Source organism: Neoarius graeffei, chromosome 23 (assembly GCF_027579695.1).
Source record: "Neoarius graeffei isolate fNeoGra1 chromosome 23, fNeoGra1.pri, whole genome shotgun sequence".
Classification (NCBI taxonomy): Eukaryota; Metazoa; Chordata; class Actinopteri; order Siluriformes; family Ariidae; genus Neoarius; species Neoarius graeffei.
The window spans coordinates 17930145-17950394 of record NC_083591.1 but is presented as its reverse complement, the minus strand read 5'-3'; the positions used below and the strand labels follow the sequence as shown (position 1 = coordinate 17950394).

Sequence of the window (20250 nt, the reverse complement as noted above, 5' to 3'; positions counted from 1 at the left end):
GTAACAATGTGGATCTCGTAAATCTGTTGTGTTGGGGCAAAACTGTGAGGTTTTTAATTTTTTCACTTTTTGGTCAGATTGTTCACTGTTACTTAGAAGTCACATGAACATCTATTTACCCTAACACAAAAATAATAAAAATGCTTGCTGTAGAATTTGTAAATTATGCCTCAGATGATCAAAACATGTAACTGGCATTTCCTTCTCATCTGTGGTTATAAAGAGACGAGTCTGGGTTTCCTGAGCTGCTGTTTCTTTATTTTCCACTGGGGGGAATCCCCACAACATTATACAATGATACAAAGGCACACTGGCTCTAACACATGTAACAAATTTATCTCCAGTTTGGAATTGAATCAGTGTGGATTATTAAGGGTTGAAGTAAAACTTTAAAGGTGGAAAAGCTTCTTTGATGAAGCAGCACTTTTTAGTTTGTTAGAATTTGGAAGCATGGAAATGTGATTAAGTGTTTGAGATTTCAGTGCTTAATTTAACTACCTACAACTGAGTGGTCAAACATCAGGTTTTCAGTTTTCCCTTGAGTGTCAGTTTGGCATCAAAGTAGCAAAATATCATCTGGTAGAGAATAAAGATCCAGAACATGACAATAATACCCCTTTTGCACCAACAGGGAATGGGTTCCATTCTGGTCTGTGCACCAAATTTTGAACCATTCAGAGCATTTTGACCAAAAATAAACAGGTTTGCCACCTGAAAAGCTGATTTCCAGCTGGAGCCAAAAGATAGCTGATTTTTCCAGCACGGACCATGATGACATCAGTGGGTGCCATTAGTTTGGAGAGTTTCTACATCTTATCATTCGTGGTTGGATTTTGCTTGTTCTTTGGATGAAAACAAATATCTGCAATGACAGAAAAAAGCTCACGGGTAATCATCTTGCTACTACTATATCTTTCCATTGTGCAACACCTTCTGTTGATGATGCATCCTTGATTAAAATGGTTCCACTCAAAACTGGTAGAAACATGGGCTGGTTTGCTAGCTAGCACTAGGGTTCAAAGAATCCTGAATGGAATCAGTTTAAGAACCCCTTCCCTGTTGGCTGAAAAGACTAAAATTGCAAAATGAACACACTGATTTTACGGTTAAATCCAAGAACTTGGTGTGTGATGTAATGCAACACCACTATCAGGATTTGTTTAATGCTCCAAATATTTGTATTTATCTTTAAGCAGATGTGGGCTATATCAGAAGATTTTTTTTAATGAAGATCCTACTGCTATGCCCCAAAAATACTGGGAAAAAAAAAACCCTGAAATAGCAATGGAATACTATCATTTAAAGGTTCAGATTTTTCAAGTTCAGGTCATAACACCCAATTATTTTTGTTTAGTGGACCGAAAGCTACTGAATTCCAATCAGACTTCTAATTTTAATAGGTTTTTCTTTTTTAATAGCACAATTAATGAATTTAGGGCCACGTGGTCTGTTTTTTTTTTCTTTTTTCTTTTTTGAGATATTGCAGAAATAAACATGTCTCACAATGACCAAATTTCAAGGGAACTAAATTTCACTGATTTTATGAAATTGAAAAGGCCATATAGCTTTAAGAATAACAAGAAACAATGGAATGAACATCCAAAAATATATTTTAATATTATTTTCTGGAGACCCCAGCTAAGATGTACTGCCCCATACCAAGAGTGTGGTCTGTGTGGACTATATGAAGCAGCAAGTGCATAAATAAATCAGAAAAGTGTACGCACCACTGTTAACTTTTTTTCCCATGCAAAGACCAAGATGATTAACAACAGACTTTGAAAAATACTGTCACTCTGCCAGATCCACTGACAGATCCAGGTGGTGGAATTTTGCATGGAAGAATTGTCAAATTTCAGCAAACTGGTATCAGAGACTGGTGGACAGTCATGCAAAATGCCTACAAGAAGTTATTTCCGTTAAAGGGGGCAATACTAGCTTCTGAAGCAAAGTGTGTACTTACTTTCTCCAAAGACAAATATTACATCGAAATGATATTTTTGTTGTATAATTGATTGAAAGCACTAATTTTTCCTTGTTGTTTTGTTCACGTATATCACGTTTATCTGTAGGCTTTGTATCAGAGAGAGTGAAATGTTTACTTTTTTAAATACGTTGAGAAAAGTCTACAATTTCAGTGGGATGTTCTTATATTTTCACATGACTGTAACAGCTATAAACAGTAATTTTCTTTCTTACACAGTGAAGGATAGCTTAAATAAAACCAAAATAAAATTGTAAAAATATATTTGTTTGCTTAGAGTACTGATGTCAAAGTATATTTTGGCAGAAAAAAATATGGTTTTGGCCAAAGGTTTTTGTCAGTTTACTGAAAAGTAACTTTATGCTTATTACATACTCCAATGTAGAATGGATTCTCTTAGGGTGGAACACTGAAATGGCCAACATTCTCATAAGCACAGTAAGTAGATATGAATATGATTCGAGATGAAACCTGAGTCTTAAACATTATGCTTGTATTTAGTTGTTCAATCAGCTTCAGCTGTTAGTGGTGTTTTAAGTTCATGGTTAGCCCAGGCAGTTTAAGTATTAGGGCATTTAAGTATGATCTTAAAAGTGGTTCATTATTGCCCTGTTAACATGGCTGTCACCAATCCTGAAAGAGAAAAAAAAGTTGTTTCACCAACACTTTGGCAACTGTGACTTTAAAATATCACCATGACATCGAATTTAGATTTTTTTTCCCTAGCTAGCTTTGGTACAATGCTAGCTAGTCAGTAAACCAAAGCCACAGGTCAAATGTAAGTAGAATACTGTTTACTGAAAGACCTTGAGGTCCATGTCTATCAGAGGCTGTGCTCCATTTCCAGTGGTATTTTCTCTGGAGTGTAGTCACGATTAGGAGCTTCCACATATCTCTGCAGTGTGCTGTAATACTGTTCACCGCGATTATATGTGTATAAGGCTGAAATCTGCTCCCAGGCTTTGTAGTTTGGAAAAGGAAATGCTTCAGGGTCTTTGTTCTCAAAGAAGCTCTTGAGGTTTCGCTCGGCCAGCCGGGTAGCATACTCTTCTGCGAATGATTCAAACTTCTCACTCTCTTTCTCCTTGTACACTTTCCAGAAAGTGAGCTGCAGGTAGCTCACTTGAGAGCGGCAGTTTTTGTAACAAGTGCCAATCAGAGCAGCCAAAGCAGAGCTCATGATCAGGATCCAGCCAAGGATCTAAGGAAAATAAGATTTATGAATGATTTATTACTTATTCATTAATAATATGGAATTAATTGCACAGTTGCGCAAAAGTACAAAAAAGTGTTGACTCTCACCGAAAGTAAATCAATATTAGCTTGCTAAAAATGCCTAACTACTTAGCATGGAGACTAGCTGGTGTGCTAATCTGTTAGGAAAGGGAAGCATCACAGCTTTATTTGCAGAAAATCCAGTGTAGTGTAAACATGTGAAATTTTTGAAACATGAAAAACATGGGTAAACGTGCTCTTGGGAAGTGTGCAGTGGTGTTGAATCAACCTATTAGCTTTTATGAACATCAGTTTGCTGAAGTTGGTCAAGGCAAGTCAGTTGAAGTGGAAGTGGACATGGAGGAAGTGGACCAGAAGAAGTGTTAAAAGTAGTACTGGAACACAGGATAAAACTGATACTCATTAAAAGAAATGAGAAACTATGATTTTTGGGTGATTTCCATTTTTGTGGTGTCATTTTGCTCTGAATTAGGAAAAGGAAAAAAAAAGTCATTAACTAACATCAATGCTAATAGCCTAAGGATATCAGGGATGCTCAAATGATTTCTTCTTAAAGGGAATATAGCAGTCAATATCTGCCACATCATTGAAAATAAAGAAAAAATAATGCCACAATGTAATTTTCTTCTTTCTGTGATCTTTAGGAAATTCAGATGATGCAATTTCCTGTTGAGCTTGTGGACTTGTGGAATAGGGCTGAACGATATATCGTTATCGTATCTATATCTAGATATGAACATTCAAGATATTAATATCGAAAAAGCAACGATATAGACTTCCCCTCCCCGCGCTCACCCTGCATGTACAGCTCTGGCAGTCACAACAAACATCATTTTTACGATTGCCCTTGAATGCACCGCTAAGGCCAGCCAACCACAAACCTTATTTCATGCTTGCAGTGGATCGACAGCTGAAGCCAACCAATGACAAACATATGAGGGCGGGAGTGAGGGAGACGGAGACCGACACGCGCGCGCACACTACAGACACAGCAGGGAAATTAAAAAGAAAGAAAGAAAATGAGTGCGGAAGATAATGCGGCCAGTAGCGGTGCAGAATCTGACTTGGTGCCAAAACATAAATCATCCTCCATTATTTGGAGGTATTTTGGATTCAAAAAGGACGATGTTAACCAGAGTGAGGTGTTGTACAGGTCGTGCCACCTGAAACAACACCATCGCATGTTGCACGAAGAGTGTATGACAATGAGAGAAACACCGGGGACTTCTCAGTCATCCCAAAATAAGCCAAAGCAAAGTTTGATTGCTGATGCGTTCAATAGTGTTACACCGTATGAGTCGACGTCCACCAGACGTAAAGAAATTACAGACGCTATAACATACCACATTGCAAAAGACATGGTACCTGTGTACAGAGTCTCGAAAGAGGGCTTTAAAAAAATGGTTTGGACGCTGGACAAGCGTTATAAAATACCATCCCGAACACATTTTAATCAAGTGGCCATTCCGAAACTATGAGTGTAAAATGAATGTTGAATCCGAGCTCCGTGAAATCGATCATTTCGCCACAACCACGGACCTATTGTTAAAGCAGAGCTGCAGTAAAATGTTTGATTTGTAATTTATTTATTTGTAATTTGTTAATGTTGATGACTGGCAGTGAGTTCTTAAAAATAAAACTTCATTTTCCACATTTTTTTGTATTATGATGTTTTTATTTTTCTGAAAAATGCTTGGTTTTCACCAAACCCGTAGTCATGTCATATATCATATCTGGCATGAATATCGAGATATGAAATTTTGTCCATATCGTTCAGCCCTGTTGTGGAATATTCTAAATATTTCCCTGTGGTGAATGTGTTCAGGTAACAGTACTGAGTGAATATTCTGGGATTAAAATGTACATTTTTTTCATAACCTATTATGGATGACTCATGGAAAAAGATGTTTCAAACATGTGATATTAAACATTAACGTGAAAATAAGATTCTTGAAGTATTTACTGATTATACTTCAAAGTAAAATGCAGTTAGAATGCTGCTGTAGGTTTTATTCATGCTTTTAAGTTCATATACAACAGCTGAAACATGCACATGGGCTGTTGTAAAAGACACTTTATGTGGGTGTAAAATGTCTTTTACCTTTACATTGCAAGTTTGTAATGTCAGTGGGACAGGAATGGCAGTGCATTCAATGGAGGGGGGGAGCTAATTGTTAGGCACAGTATCATTGGAGCACCAAACCAGAACTGGTTTAGTAGTAATAATAATAATAATAATAATAGTACCTGAGACTGGGCGTGTAGCATTAGCAGAAGCTCCTTGTTGTCCACTGGTGACAGGTTGGATGTTTTACACGGGACTTTGGCCAGCTCGTCCTTGCATGTGCTGGTCCTGTTTTTACAAAACCAGTCCACGAGTACCTGTTCTTCCAGACCGCTCACTGCGCACTCATAGAACCTGCCATTCAGCAAAGCGATGCTGAGCCACATGATTGGTGCCACGAATGCGCCAACAATCACTTTTAAAAGGACAGATAAGCAGCCCACGCAGTTCTTCCTACAACACACAATATGAGAACAGTATACACCTGTAACCCTCTAAGTTGATGATGATGATGCCCTTTATTGTCACTAGTCACATGTACCAGCGAAATTAGCCGTCAACCTGTCTGTACATATACAACATACAATTGACATAGGGGTAGACAGGACAGGAAGACAGGGATAAAGATAAAAAAGAAACACAACATGAGGAGAGATAAGGGAAAAAAGAACCCCCCCCCCCCACTATGCTCCTGTCAGGAGTACAGTGTGGGAGCATTTAAAAAACCTTTGCACATAAGCACACAACAACACAAGTACACTTTAAACACGGGACTTGAGGGGGGGAATCAGGGGTAAGGGGGGGAGGGGAGGAGGTAATCCAGTGCAAGCAAGCAGCTGTCCGCTCCTGCAGTCATGAAAGTGCTGGTCACGCAGCCGCTTGTCACACTGGGGGTAAAAAATGGCGACTGCAGAGAGTTAGAGAAGGAATGCGAGAGTGTCTCCCGGCAGTGACCTTCAGGGGGAAATGTTGCCTCAGCAACGGCCTGAACCAAGGCCGGTGCTGTTTCAGGGCGCCGAATGTCGATAAGATATGTTTGGTCTTTCCAGACGCAGTCTTTGCACGTCCACACCGCTCGTCCATATCTGTCCATTCCATCCATTCTATTCAAATTGATCTCCGAAAAACGTATTCCTTGCAAAGCTGAAAGCTGCTCCGAGATAACAACCATATTGTGGTTAAAGTTCTGAATGTCCACAGTCTGAGTGCCAACAGCTTTGCCCACCACTCCAATCATATCGGGCAGCTTTGTGGGGCTTTGAACAGCTGTCACCATTGTCTGATTCTCTCGATATACCAGGGCAATGCCTAATCCAATCAGCAAAAGTCCTGTAATCATGGTTCCGAATAGGTAGATATCTTCAATGTCCTCCACAGAAAGAATCGCCAGGCACATGACCCGCCACCGCTCCCACGCGTCCATCGTGTAACCAGCCGCAAACATTCCGGCAGGACAGATGGGTTCCCCCGAACCCAAACTTCTCATCGAGAAAACTGTGTCAATTTCGTTAGGAGACCAGTTTATCAATTCCATGCTTTTTTTTAGTTTAGAAAGTAATGCAGGAAGAGTCGCTTCAAAAAGTACAGCAGACGAAACAAGACACAGAAGCACAAGCAGGGAAAAAAAGGAGGGAGAGGGAGAGCAGAAAATGCGACCGCCTTCCATGGAAGCACGGAGAGAGAAAAAAAAACTCTAAGTTGGCACACGTTTGTGGAAACTCTCATCCTTCTCACCGGGCGTGGAACACACGGGCTACAGGTGGTTTATAGAAATGCCGTTTATTGCAGACCGAACACATAGATACAACTTGACTCTTCTCCCGTCTTTTTTTTTTCAACTCATGTGTCCCTCCTTTTTTTCCTCCCCCCCTTTGGTCACTTTACCCCCGGAACCAATCTACTCATGACCCTTAACAAAATGTTATGTGAGACTGCTTCATAAACCAAAATACAAACAAAATAAAAGAGTGTAATATATTCTGTTATAGTCTTCCCCTGCTACCAGAAGAAATGTCCACGTTTCAAACTAAACCATTAAAACATATCAACCTTACAATAGATACTGAACAAAATAATCGTAGTGTCTATCTCCCACACCAGGTAAGTACATGGACAGGTATGATCCAGGACCTTGCGAAACATAAGTGTGAACAGGAAAAAAAAAACATATGTAATAAAGTAAATCAAATAATGCCTGCAAGACCTGTGTAGGTAACACAGTCCATCTAAGTACAACACACAGCCCCTTTAAGAAACTACATTTCCCATCAGCCAACTTCCGCGTTGACCTACGTCACGCCTGGGCGGGATCATCTACGTCACTTCCTCCACAACTCCATAAGAGACCCGGAAATCTGCCATACTTCCTCTTTGGGCTTCTGTAACCACACGGGAACAGACATAAAAAGAGGCACTCTCTCTCGTCCGGACTGTTCCTGTCTGCACGTACAAAGAGATCCGCTCCGCCGAGCAAACCAGATAAAGACATCTTTTCTTTTCCTCAAGAATCAGAGTTTCACGTTTTTCTTTCACCTTTGGCCACGGTAGATTCTAGAATCGCGCAATTTTAAACTCTGCTTGAGTTACAATCGGTTTTCAGTTATTCATTATACATACGTACGGACTGCAGCCCAAGCAGTTAATTAATGTTAGAAGCGACCGGCTCCTTCTAATAAAGCGCTGTGCACATTATTTTAATCAGAGATTTTCTCCCCACAAACTACAAGCGTCGGATCAAGAATTCTCTGCCTTCTACAGAAGTCTTCACGAGCTCCTGTAAAATTCAGCATCCTTGTATCTTCTCTGTGTTCCTACACAGAGACAAGGTACTGGAGCAGATTTGGCATTTTGGGCAAAAAGACTAGTCTTAGGAATTAGTTTATTTACGTAGTGTGAATTTAAACTCAGGAATTGTTTAAGTGTGCACACTGATTTTGTGTTTATCATTGTTCTATTTTTGATCTCTCAATTGTTTAATAGATAGGTTTTGCATGCCCCCTTTTCCTTTCTAACACTTTAATTTCATTATTTACACATATTTTGACCTCATCAAGATTTCAGTGAATTTGGTAATGTTATAAAGCTAGTGGGTTAGCTGTTACGGCTAATTCTTCTGTCTCATTAGCATCCAGAGCTAACCGTATTGTCTCCAGGGACTGTAAGGCCTCACCACGTGGTCACACACACACACACACACACACACACAAAACACACCTCAGTTAGCATCCCACGCTAGCCTTTTGGTTAGGCCATAGGCCTCACAACACACCTTAGCTAGAAAACCGAAGCTAACTCTGTTCTATAAAGGAACATGTGGTGACCCTTCCCCCCTCCATTCTTTATCACGAGGTCCTTTGTCTCAACTTTAGATAATATTCCAAGCCCTGATTCAATTCAGGGCGGCACGGTGGTGTAGTGGTTAGTGCTGTCGCCTCACAACAAGAAGGTCCGGGTTCGAGCCCCGTGGCCGGTGAGGGCCTTTCTGTGCGGAGTTTGCATGTTCTCCCCATGTCCGCATGGGTTCCCTCCGGGTGCTCCGGTTTCCCCCACAGTCCAAGGACATGCAGGTTAGGTTAACTGGTGACTCTAAATTGACCGTGAGTGTGAATGGTTGTATGTGTCTATGTGTCAGCCCTGTGATGACCTGGCGACTTGTCCAGGGTGTACCCCGCCTTTCGCCCGTAGTCAGCTGGGATAGGCTCCAGCTTGCCTGCGACCCTGTAGAACAGGATAAAGCGGCTAGAGATGATGAGATGAGATGATTCAATTCAACCTTCATAGCGCATTCCCCCGTGCCCACATTCAAATCCACATATATCACGGATGACCATTTGAATGTATTTCAATTGCTAATATTTAATTTTTTATCACACACACTCTCCTATGGACACACACATCTCACTGTTTGCTGCTGACTATTTGAAGATTTCAACTCCCATTAATCATTTTATCTTTGTTATAATAAATTCAATTAATTATTGAAACTGTGTGTGTTTATTTGCTGTTCTGATATTTTTGAAGTTACTCAATCTCAAAGGATTCCAAGGTTGTGTAATATGGTAAGTGATCATAATAATTTGGAATATACCATAATTTAGCTGTTTGATAATTTATTATTAAGCATCAAAATTAAAGGTATTATTTAATGAGACTGATTTAATGAGATTGATCACTTAATTACTAATTGCACCTACACCTGCATCTATGAGCCATGTGAGTTTTCCCCCTATGAAACAAAACTTCCAAACCTATCAGGTAGCTTAACTACCCGCCCACTACGGGTTGTTTTAAGTGGGGCATCAACAACAAAAGACTCAACCCTCTGCGAAACATCCTTAGGTGGAGATTTTGAGGGGCTGGATGGGGGGGTAGAGAAAGGGGTGGACTGTGTAGAGACAGGAGAGCTTGGTAGCATCTCACCCTCTGTTAAATCAGCCTGAGCATCAGCCTGATCAGGCACATATGGTGGAATAGGTGGCTGAAATGGCAAAGACAATGCATTTAAGGCAGAGGAGGACAGATCAGCCCCAGAACTGTCAACATGTGGCTCAGATGGTTGCGGGTTAGTAGGCCTTGTCACTGGGTCTTTAAGGAGACCACTGAAGGACTTGATACGGTTGTGGTGCACCACCCACCTACGTGACTGAGGGGTCCTGGGGCCTGTTATTTCTTAGGTCACCCCAAGACTGTCTTCTTTGTCAAAACGCTTCAAGATCTTATATGGGCCCTTCCATCTAGGGGCTTGTTTGTTGTGGTTTTGAGCAGGCTCATCTAATAGAACCAAGTCCCCCACTTGGTATGGATGAAATGACACCCTTTTATCATACTGCCCTTTCTGTCTTAATCCTTAATTTAGCAGCAACAGATCTATCTGTGGCATCACTAAAGAAGTGAAAGACGCATGCAAAGGTCTCGTGCATAAGGTCCAGGTGCACTGGGAGCTGTTGCTGACAGTGCAGGGTCCCAGTTCAAGGACACATGAACAGGTAGGTGGGGTTCTCTTCCGTGAGCAAGGAAAAATAGAGAGTAGCCAGTGCTAGAGTGCACACTCGAGTTGTATGCTAGTTCTACTTGCGACAAGTACCTATCCCATTCTCCCCCGCTTTGGTAAATATATTTAATGAGCTGGTCCTTCAATGTCCTATTCAGTCTCTCAACCATTCCATTCGACTGTGCATGATACGGTGAAGTCCTGGTCTTTTCAATACCCAAGGATGCACACAGGTGTTTGACTACGGCAGACTCAAACTGTCTGCCTTGATCAGTATGTATTGATTCTGGAACCCCATGTTGACGAATATAGTGCTCAAATAGACATTGAGCAACTGTAGGTGCTCGCTGATCCTTCATACGATATAAATTAGCAAAGCGGGTGAAAAAGTCTACAACAGCTAAAATGTACCTATTTCCCTGTGTAGTCACAGGCAGCTCTTATGTCTGCCGCAATTTTTTGGAACGGCCTTTCAGCATGAATGGACTGCAATGGAACCCTTTCATGTGGTGTGGGAGAGCTGCAGGACTGACATGGTAAACATTCAGTGCAGAATTTGTGAATATCTCTCGACATGTACGGCCAATAACAGATCTGTCTCGCTCTCAACAGGGTATGTTCAGCCTCTAAGTGTCCACAAAACTTGTCACCATGCAACCATTTCAAAGCTATGGGAATGAGGGCCTCTGGAAGTACAACCTGATATGAAGTGGGCGAATGGGGAGATGGTCTCACCCCATGACACAGAATGCCATTATGTACCACTAATTTGGGAAATTCATGCCACAACTTCCGCAGGACTGGTGGTGATTGTTTTAGCTGACCCAGTGGTGGCCTATGTCTATCCTTCTGTAACCAAGACAGAGTCATGCGAAGACAGACATCTGCCTGTTGTTGGGCCTGCAGCTCTGCTGTATCAATGGCCAGTATAGCCTGGGTGTCAGGTAAACTAGGGAATAGGTCACTCTGCTGTTCATTTGTAGACGGGATCGGGGTCAGAGACGCACCACTCCCAATGACACACTGAACAGCCTTAGTAACCATTTCTGGTGAGCTAGGCCTTCTAGATAAAGAATCAGCATTGGCATGCTACTTTCCCTCCCGGTGTATGACAGAAAAGTTGTAAACATCCAACTCGAGCAGCCAGCATGCATGACGACCAGTGGGGTCATTATCTACAGTGGCTTTCCTCAAATTCAAAAGGGGTTTATGATCTGTGATGACTGTGAACAATGTGCCTGACAGAAAATGTTTGAAGTGACACACAGACCAGACTATGGCCCATAATTCTCGGTCATAAGTAGACCACTTCCTTTCTGCTGATGACAATGTGTGACTTGCATATGCGATCACACGTTCTTTCCTATCCTGGCTTTGATCCAATACAGCACCTATACAATCCTGTGACGCGTTAGTATACAGCAAGAAAGGCTGGGTGAATATAGGATGAGCCACGATAGGAGGGCTGGTCAAGGCATGTTTGAGGGATTGAAAGGCATCACACTGAGTGGACCAATGAAACACCGCACCCTTTTGAGTCAGAGCATGAAGTGGGGCAGCTAGGACTGAGAAGTTTTAACAAATCTCCGGTAGTATAAACATAGCTCCACAAATGCTCGCACCTCTGTGGTGGTCCGTGGGGTAGGCCAGCTACGAACCTTTTCAAGGTTTTTGGCATCTGGTTGAAGACCCTCGCTGGACACTACATGTCCCAGAAAAGAAACTTCCTTGCATGCTAGATGGCATTTGCGGGGGTTTAATTTAAGCCCAGCTAAACAGAAACATTTGAAAACTTCTTCCAAACCACTCAAATGTTCAGAAAAGTTTCTGCTAAAGACCAGCACATCATCCAAATAAATGAGACACACTTTCCAGTGAAACCCCCGAAGAACTAACTCCATGAGTCTTTGGAACGTGGTGGGGGTGTTCGTGAGCCCCATGGGCATAACCTTGAACTGATACAAAGCACTGCCTGTGTTAAATGCAGTTTTCTCCTTGTCATGCTCATCTAACTCAACTTGCCAATATCCACTGACTAAATCAATGCTGCTGAACCAGCATGCCCCAGACAAGCTATCCAGGGCATCTGCCAGACGTAGTAATGGATAGGAGTCCTTGACTGTGACTGCATTCAGTTTTTGGAAATCTATGCAAAATTGGTATGTGCCATCCTTCCTTTTGACTAACACCACCGGCAAAGCCCAAGGGCTGCAACTTTCTTCAATCACATCCTGTGAAAGGAGCTGTTGGACTTGCCAGTCTATTTCAGATCTCAAGTGGGCAAAGGTGTGGTAAGCTCTCTGTCTTATAGGTGGGGTATCGCCTGTATGTATGCTATGACGAACCCAGTTTGTAAGCGACCCTGTCTCGTTTCTGTCCGCAATATTAAGGACATCAACTTGGATTCTCTCTTCTCCAGTACTTACTCCCTTATGGACACTCACAATTTAACCACCCTTGAAGAGTTGGTTTCATACTACAATACTGGACTTCATTGTATACTCAACTCTCTTGCTCCATTAAAAACCAGGTCTGTTTCTCCCGTTCTGCCCCCTGGTTTATGCCCGAACTTTGGCTTATGAAAGCTAAGGGATGGCAACTTGAGTGGCTCTACCGGAAAACCGGACTAGTTGTTCACAAAAGACATTTACAAAAATCATATGTTACACTACAAGGACTGTATTACTCAAACCAACTCCAACTATTACACTGGTATAATCTGTTCTAATGAAGGTCACTGTTTTCACTATATAAGAGCCCCGGACTCTCTACCATCTCACTTGTGCTCGACTACTTTCTGTAACTCCCTCGTCATTTTTTGATGAAAAAAATCCAGAAGGTCCATCAGCATCTCAGTTCACAACCCACCCCCAGTATCATTTCTGAACTTTCTCCTCCTACTCACTCTTTTTCCTCCTTCCAGCTTCCCACCACCTTAGAAATTTCAGATTTCATCCACAAGTCCAAGCCATCCACCTGTCAGCTGGACCCTTTCCCCACAGCTCTGGTTAAAGCCTGTCTCCCTTCTTTGGTCCCTCTCATCTCTGCCATCATCCACTCCTCTCTCCACTGGAACTGTTCCTGCATCATTCAAAACTGCTGCAATAACCCCGATCTTGAAAAAAACCAGCGCTGATCCCACCAATTTCAATAACTTGCATCCAATTTCCAATCTACCACGGGCGATTGCTCTAAGACAACGAGGGAGGCTCAGCCTCCTCTAAAAATGCCCTTATAACTTTAATGTGCGCGTGAGTTTCTCCCCCTCGTGACAGCGCGATGCAGCGCAGCCTCAGCGGACTTCAATGGCATTTGGGAGCTATGCGCTTTTCAATCTCAAAATGCAAGATGATTATTGGACAAATACTGCGAAAATGCCCGCCTACGGACTCCCAGCCTCAGTGGACTTCAATGGCATTTGGGAGCTCTGCGCTTTTCAATCTCAAAATGCAAGATGGTTATTGGACAAATACTGCGAAAACGCCCGCCTACGGACTCCGAGCCTCACATGGGAGGGACATGGCAGGTTCCGCGAGGAGACTGGTGATTGGTGAAAGCGGCTGGATATTTTCTTTGATTGACAGCTCGTTTCAACTATAGACAGGCAGCGGTGAATCTCAGTTCAGTCCCATGCGGATTCGCAAGTGCTGTGGTGTATTGTAAGAGCTCAGCTTACATTTCGATTTCATTCATTACATACGGTTTCTACCAGCTTTTTTAGTTTGTATATATTTTCATTGTAAATAAAGTGTAAATATAGTGTTGTCAAGTTTGCTATCTTAGTTCCAGAAATTTCATTTATTTGAGTGACTGAACTTGAACTTGAGGGGGCTAGTCAGCTAGCAAGAAAGCTGCGCATGGATGCCAAGCATTACTGATTTAATTTTGGCGAAGCCATTTGCCAGTCTTCTTTTCGAGGAAAAAATTAAAATTAAAGAGACCAACGCCTCAAACTGACTTAGTGAAAAAGGTAGGGAATAATACTCGTTCCTTTCAGCTCTCCTGGTACGAGAAAGTGAATTGGCTAACAGCAAGTGACCCACATCAACAACAGTAAATAGGCTACTTTAGTAAAATGTCATGGATGGACCAAAAATATAGAATCTATTTAAAATGTTTATGCTCTGAGTATATTATATTGGAATATATATTTTTCTGGATATAAATTAAACACAGCTACAATTTGGAAAACATTTTTAAACAAAAACACAGCCAAGAACATTTCACACTACAGACCTGGATTAAAAGTGAAGGGTTATCAAAATTGTCAATAAAACATTTCTCAGTCAAAATAAGTAAAATATAGGGAAAGTGTCATTGAATGAAATGTGTGGCACCCAGCTCTACTGCTGAGCTTCCTGACAAAAAGCTGCTTTCAATAATGATCAATTTTTAAACAACATGCCACAATTTTAAAATATAAAATGTTAAAATATACCCCCCCAACACCACCATCATGTATATTGGACAGTAGGCTAATGGGCCAAAAGAACCTGTTATTTCACAGTTTGTGACCCTGCCAACAATCAGCCAGATCAGAGGCAAGAGTATGGGCAAAATTGATGTTTTTTCTTTTAAAATCTGGAAATATCGTAACCAACCAGCCTCCCCTGTTTGAAAGACTACCAGCCGCCACTGCAATCTACCCTTCATTTCCAAAATTCTTGAGAAAACAGTAGCGACTCAACTCCACACTCATTTATCACACAACTTGTATGAACAGTTCCAATCTGGGTTCCGCCCTTTCCATAGCACAGAAACTGCTCTTATCAAAATCATCAATGACCTCATGGCAGCTGATTCTGGTTTACTCTCCATCCTCATCCTTCTTGACCTGAGTGCAGCATTCAACACCATTTGTCACACCACCCTCCTCAATAGATCATCCTCCATTGGTATCACCGAGACTCCTCTAAACTGGTTCAAATCATACCTTTCCTGCCGCACTCAATTAATTCAGCTTAAAACTTTCACATCCCAGCCTTCCTCTGTCACTTCAGGTGTGCCCCAGGGCTCTGTCCTGGGGCCCCTCCTCTTCATCATTTATCTTCTTCCCCTTAGTAATATCTTTCGTAAATATCACATCAACTTCCACTGTTATGCGGATGACACCCAGCTCTACCTTGCTAGTAAACCCACCTCCAACCTCCCACCCTCCTCCGTTACTAACTGCTTGGCAGAAATAAAATCCTGGTTCACTTCAAATTTACTTAAACTAAAGAGTGACAAAACTGAGGTTCTTCTCATTGGCACAAAATCTACACTATCCAAAACCGACAATTTTTCTCTTGATATTGACAATTGTTCCATTTTCCCCTCCCCACAGGTAAAGAGTCTGGGTGTCATCCTCGACAGTACTCTTTCATTTCAATCTCACATCAATAACATTACCCGGTCTGCCTATTTCCATCTGTGTAACATCAACCGCCTCCACCCCTCCCTTACTTCCCATACCACTGCCATCCTTGTTCACAGCCTCGTCACCTCCCGCCTGGACTACTGCAACTCCCTCCTTTTTGGTCTCACCCACAAATCTCTTCACAAGCTTCAATTGGTCCAGAATTCAGCTGCCTGTATCATCACCAGAACCCCCTCCATTCATCACACCACTCCTGTCCTCCAACACCTTCGCTGGCTCCCGGTCAAATTCCGCATCAATTACAAAATCCTTCTGCTCACATTCAAGGCCATTCACAAACTTGCTCCATTATATCTTTCCAATCTTCTCCATCTTGCCACTCCCTCAGATCATCCTCTTCTATTCACTTGACTGTCCCCTCCACCCGTCTCATCACCATGGGGAGTAGAGCTTTCAGCCGCTCTGCTCCCCAGCTCTGGAATTCTTTACCACCCGGCCTAAGGAACATAAACTCACTCTCACAATTCAAGTTCACACTCAAAACCCACCTGTATAAGATTGTCTTTTCTATTTGACTGACTCAATTGCATTGTTTTATTTTAATTTGTTTTTAATGTTGTATATTCTATGTTCTTATTATTTTTGTCTACTTTGCGCTCTTTGTAAGGTGACCTTGAGTGACAGAAACAGAGGCTCCAACTTGGGAAACTGCAAAGAGGGAGATTCTCCCTCTCTGCGAGTATCTTGGAGGGAGACAAGTTTGAGCACCGTAGGTGTGAAGGCGAGTGTGTGTGTGTGTGTGTGTGTATATATATATATGAATGATTCACTACATTTCGTGTCAATTAAATCTTATTAATAATTACAGATCTAGATAAATCCAATGACTATAGACCCCTTTGCAGTAAACGTCATTCATACATAAGCGGAAATTGTGTGCGCAGCCTGGACCCAAAAAAGACTCAGAAATGCCTAGTTGTTGTGTTATCGGGTGTCAAAATCGTAGCAGTGATGGGGTTAAAATGTTCAGAATTCCAGCAGGATCTCACCCATTCAAAAAAAATCGCCGACGTCTATGGCTACAAGCCATCAAACGTGTAGACTGGGATGAAAGCACCATCAAAAATGTGCGGGTTTGCAGCGCCCACTTCATCACAGGTAAGATATTTATTAAATCTTTCTTTTTTATTCTTTCTAGTCTTCGTTTATTGATGTAGCAAAATACTTTGGTAACGTTTGTCTGATTAGCTGGGTCATAGTTACACAATGTAATGAATATTGTTAGCATGTTAACTTAGCTTTGCATGCAATTTTGTTTGGAGGAGAGGTCTCGCTTGACTCAAGCAGTCCAGATTTTGTGCCATCATTATTTGTGTATGCCGAAAATCACAATTTTAAAGCAAGGATGGAAAGGTAAAATTATGTGCCCTCACTCTAAATGCCAACTTACGTTGACTGCTCTAACCTAGCTCCCGCCCCGTTCAGTTTCATTTCTGCTCTCTGCCTCTCGCTTTTTACGCAGCTCTGATTTCTCTTAGCTGCACTCTTTACACTATCATTCCTTTCATGCCATTACCTCCTGCAAATTGCTGTTTAGTGTTGGTATTTGCTGTTGTAGCTAAAGCCACATTGCCATCACATCACTGGCATAATTCGATTAAAACAAAATGAATATGAATGTCCCATTGTTAATCAAGTTGTACATGCCCGCACATAACATAATCATATGCGTCTAAAGACTTGTAGGCACGAAGTTTTTCGTGGATGTACACTGAAGTCTTGTCAATAAGGTACGAGTACATATCTGGCCATTGTATACCAGGGAACTTAATAACATCGTCCGTCCACTCTTTTTAATTAAATGCGGATCCGGTAGGCGATGTCCACTTGTTAGAGTTAACTTATTTATGTAGCATTCTCGATCTTGTAACGACAATTGTTTGGCATAATCTGACAGCTCATAATGCCGGTCTATGGGCAGCGCCATTGTTTCTGGGTCCAGGCTGCGCGCGCATCCTGGCAACGGTCGGTTTGTTTACAAACATGCGAAGGGGTCTATAGACCGAACTTTAATATGCCTAAAGTCAATGTTAATGTCAATAATGACTATTATAAATTGCCAATGGTAGACCCTCTGATGATAATGTTCTTCTAATAATAATCTATTTCTAAGTTAGTAAAAGTCAGACAAGTTGGTTAGAATCTAACATCTGATCTGGTGATCTAACCTTGTCAGATATAGGGTCGTCTTGCTGCTGTCCAAAATAATCCGCCATTCGTCCCTGGCGACCATCGCGACGGGTGATCTGAACTTTATCTTGGTGATTTTCTGATATTTTTTCTTCGTAATTTGGCTTTCGCCATTTCCACCAACAGAACTTCATTTCATTATCTCGTTCAAGAGAACATAAAGTTAAAGACGAGCAGGTGAGAAATGCAGACGAAATGCAGACGCAAAAAAAACAAACAAAATGGTTGAGTGTCACGGGTTTTCTCGTTCTCTTGCGTGTATCATTAATAGCACCATCTGTACACTTTATCGGTAACTGCTAAGACATTGGGTGGCTCAGTGTGATCCCGCGGCGTACCAAATTCCGCGCGATTCATATGCGCGCTTGATCTGCGTGCGCATGCCTCCGGCATTCACTCCAATCCCCCCGTTACGCCGATCGGTGTACCAACCAGGGAATCGGCATATACTGCGGGGTACACACTTGAGTCCACCCATACAATGTCAGACACATAAAAAGTGGAAAGTCAACTATTAATTTTCGTCAACATAAACAGATCAAGTTCAGGAGTGGAGGCAGCATTTTAAAATCACCGAGGTCCATGATGGGCAAAGCGTGCGCCGAAAATTTTTTGACATATTTAAATGAGAGAGGTGAATTACACGCCACACAAGAGATCTATTCCTGAAATTAATTTTAATGGTGTTTGAACTGAATATCATCAGTTTTGAAAAAAAAAATCATGTATGTGGCATGAGTAAGAATAATTTAAACTTGTTTAATGGTTTGATCTGGCCCAAGCAATGAGGACAAAACTGCGCTGCTTCGAAAATGTAAATTTAACAGCTTGATGAAAGTGCAGGGGCGGCACGGTGGTGTTGTGGTTAGCGCTGTCGCCTCACAGCAAGAAGGTCTGGGTTCAAGCCCCATGGCCGGCGAGGGCCTTTCTGTGCGGGGTTTGCATGTTGTCCGCGTGGGTTTCCTCCGGGTGCTCTGGTTTCCTCTACAGTCCAAAGACATGCAGGTTAGGTTAACTGGTGACTCTAAATTGACCGTAGGTGTGAGTGTGAATGGTTGTCTGTGTCAGCCCTGTCCAGGCGACTTGTCCAGGGTGTACCCCGCCTTTCGCCCGTAGTCAGCTGGGATAGGCTCCAGCTTGCCTGCAACCCTGTAGAAGGATAAAGCGGCTAGAGATAATGAGATGAAATGAAAGTGCGCTGATGGTGACCATGAAACACCCCACGTCTCCTGCACTGCGTTCCTCCCCTGAGTCATGTGCTCATTCGCTTTTGTGTTCTTGGTCTCAGAGCCGTGCACACGAAAGAGACACGGAAGACAGAATCAACGTTTGACATAATTAACAATGCACTTTTTACAGAGACGTTTTAATGTTATTCTTTTTTTTTATCCAGTTGAATATTTAGCGTACAAATGTATTTTCAGCTCTTAAAAATGACAGAGGTCCGGACCGCGGGGGCCTTAGAGCTGGCTATGGCCATGATCAAGTTATATATATATTTTTTAACTAATCATGTGTAGTAAGGGCGGGCGGGAGATTTTTATGTTGTCAGCGGGAGGATTTTCTAAATGTTCCCTAAAGCGGGAAAGTTGGCGCCTCTGCAGAAAGGCGCCTATGAAATAAAATGTATTATTATTATTATAATAACTATTTACCATGAAACATGACATTATTATTTATTTTGTGCCTGTAAGGATCTCCTTACCTATGAGGACAGAGTTTTCTGGGATTGAGACAGCAGCCCGTGTAGAGGCGCCACAGGCGCGTGCTCAGGAAAACACCGACGGTGAAGAGCACGAGCGCCGGTCCGAGTAGGAACGAGAGCCCGTAGACCATGTTCTGTTTTACGTTGCACGGACACTGGAAGGATGAGAGCGAGAAGATCCTCTCACCGCCGATGGTAGCGATTGCCATGACTGCATATCCGATTTTGGTCTTCTGATTGGTGAAGAAGCGCAAGACAGCACTCAGCGAATCCATCGTGGGTTTCAGAGTCGCTGGAATCATTCAGGTAGTTTTATTCTCCTCCTGAAAGAGGAAAGCAAACTTCTGAAACAGAATGCGATATTGCAATTCTGTATCTGGAAATCTGGCACAAAGAAACCCCGACACTTCCTGATTATGGATGCGCGCGCGCTGCTCTTATTGTGCTTCTTGTCTTCCCTAAAATCTCCTCCCTGAAAATCTATGCCCGTTTCTCTCTCTCTAACTCCTCCCTGCTTTCTATTCCTCCTCCAGCATACCCGCTCATCCGTTCTTGCACTTCCTGTCAGACAACTTACAACATTGCCCCGCTCGCCATGGATATAATTACAATAACCATATAACCAATAACACACAGAAGTGCATGGATTCATTAACCACTC

At 42.2% G+C, this 20250-nt stretch overlaps 1 protein-coding gene across 1 annotated transcript; it reads right to left on the bottom strand.

Annotated features, from left to right (window-relative positions):
• Nucleotides 1–236: 236 nt before the first annotated feature.
• On the bottom strand, nucleotides 237–20231 carry LOC132871595 (calcium homeostasis modulator protein 5-like). Its single transcript, XM_060905876.1, has 3 exons — nucleotides 19590–20231; nucleotides 5468–5738; nucleotides 237–3185 (listed from the first exon to the last, which is right to left on the bottom strand). Exons 1-3 carry the CDS (start codon nucleotides 19889–19891, stop codon nucleotides 2808–2810), a joined length of 951 nt encoding a protein of 316 aa, XP_060761859.1. The 5' UTR covers nucleotides 19892–20231; the 3' UTR covers nucleotides 237–2807.
• Nucleotides 20232–20250: the final 19 nt, after the last annotated feature.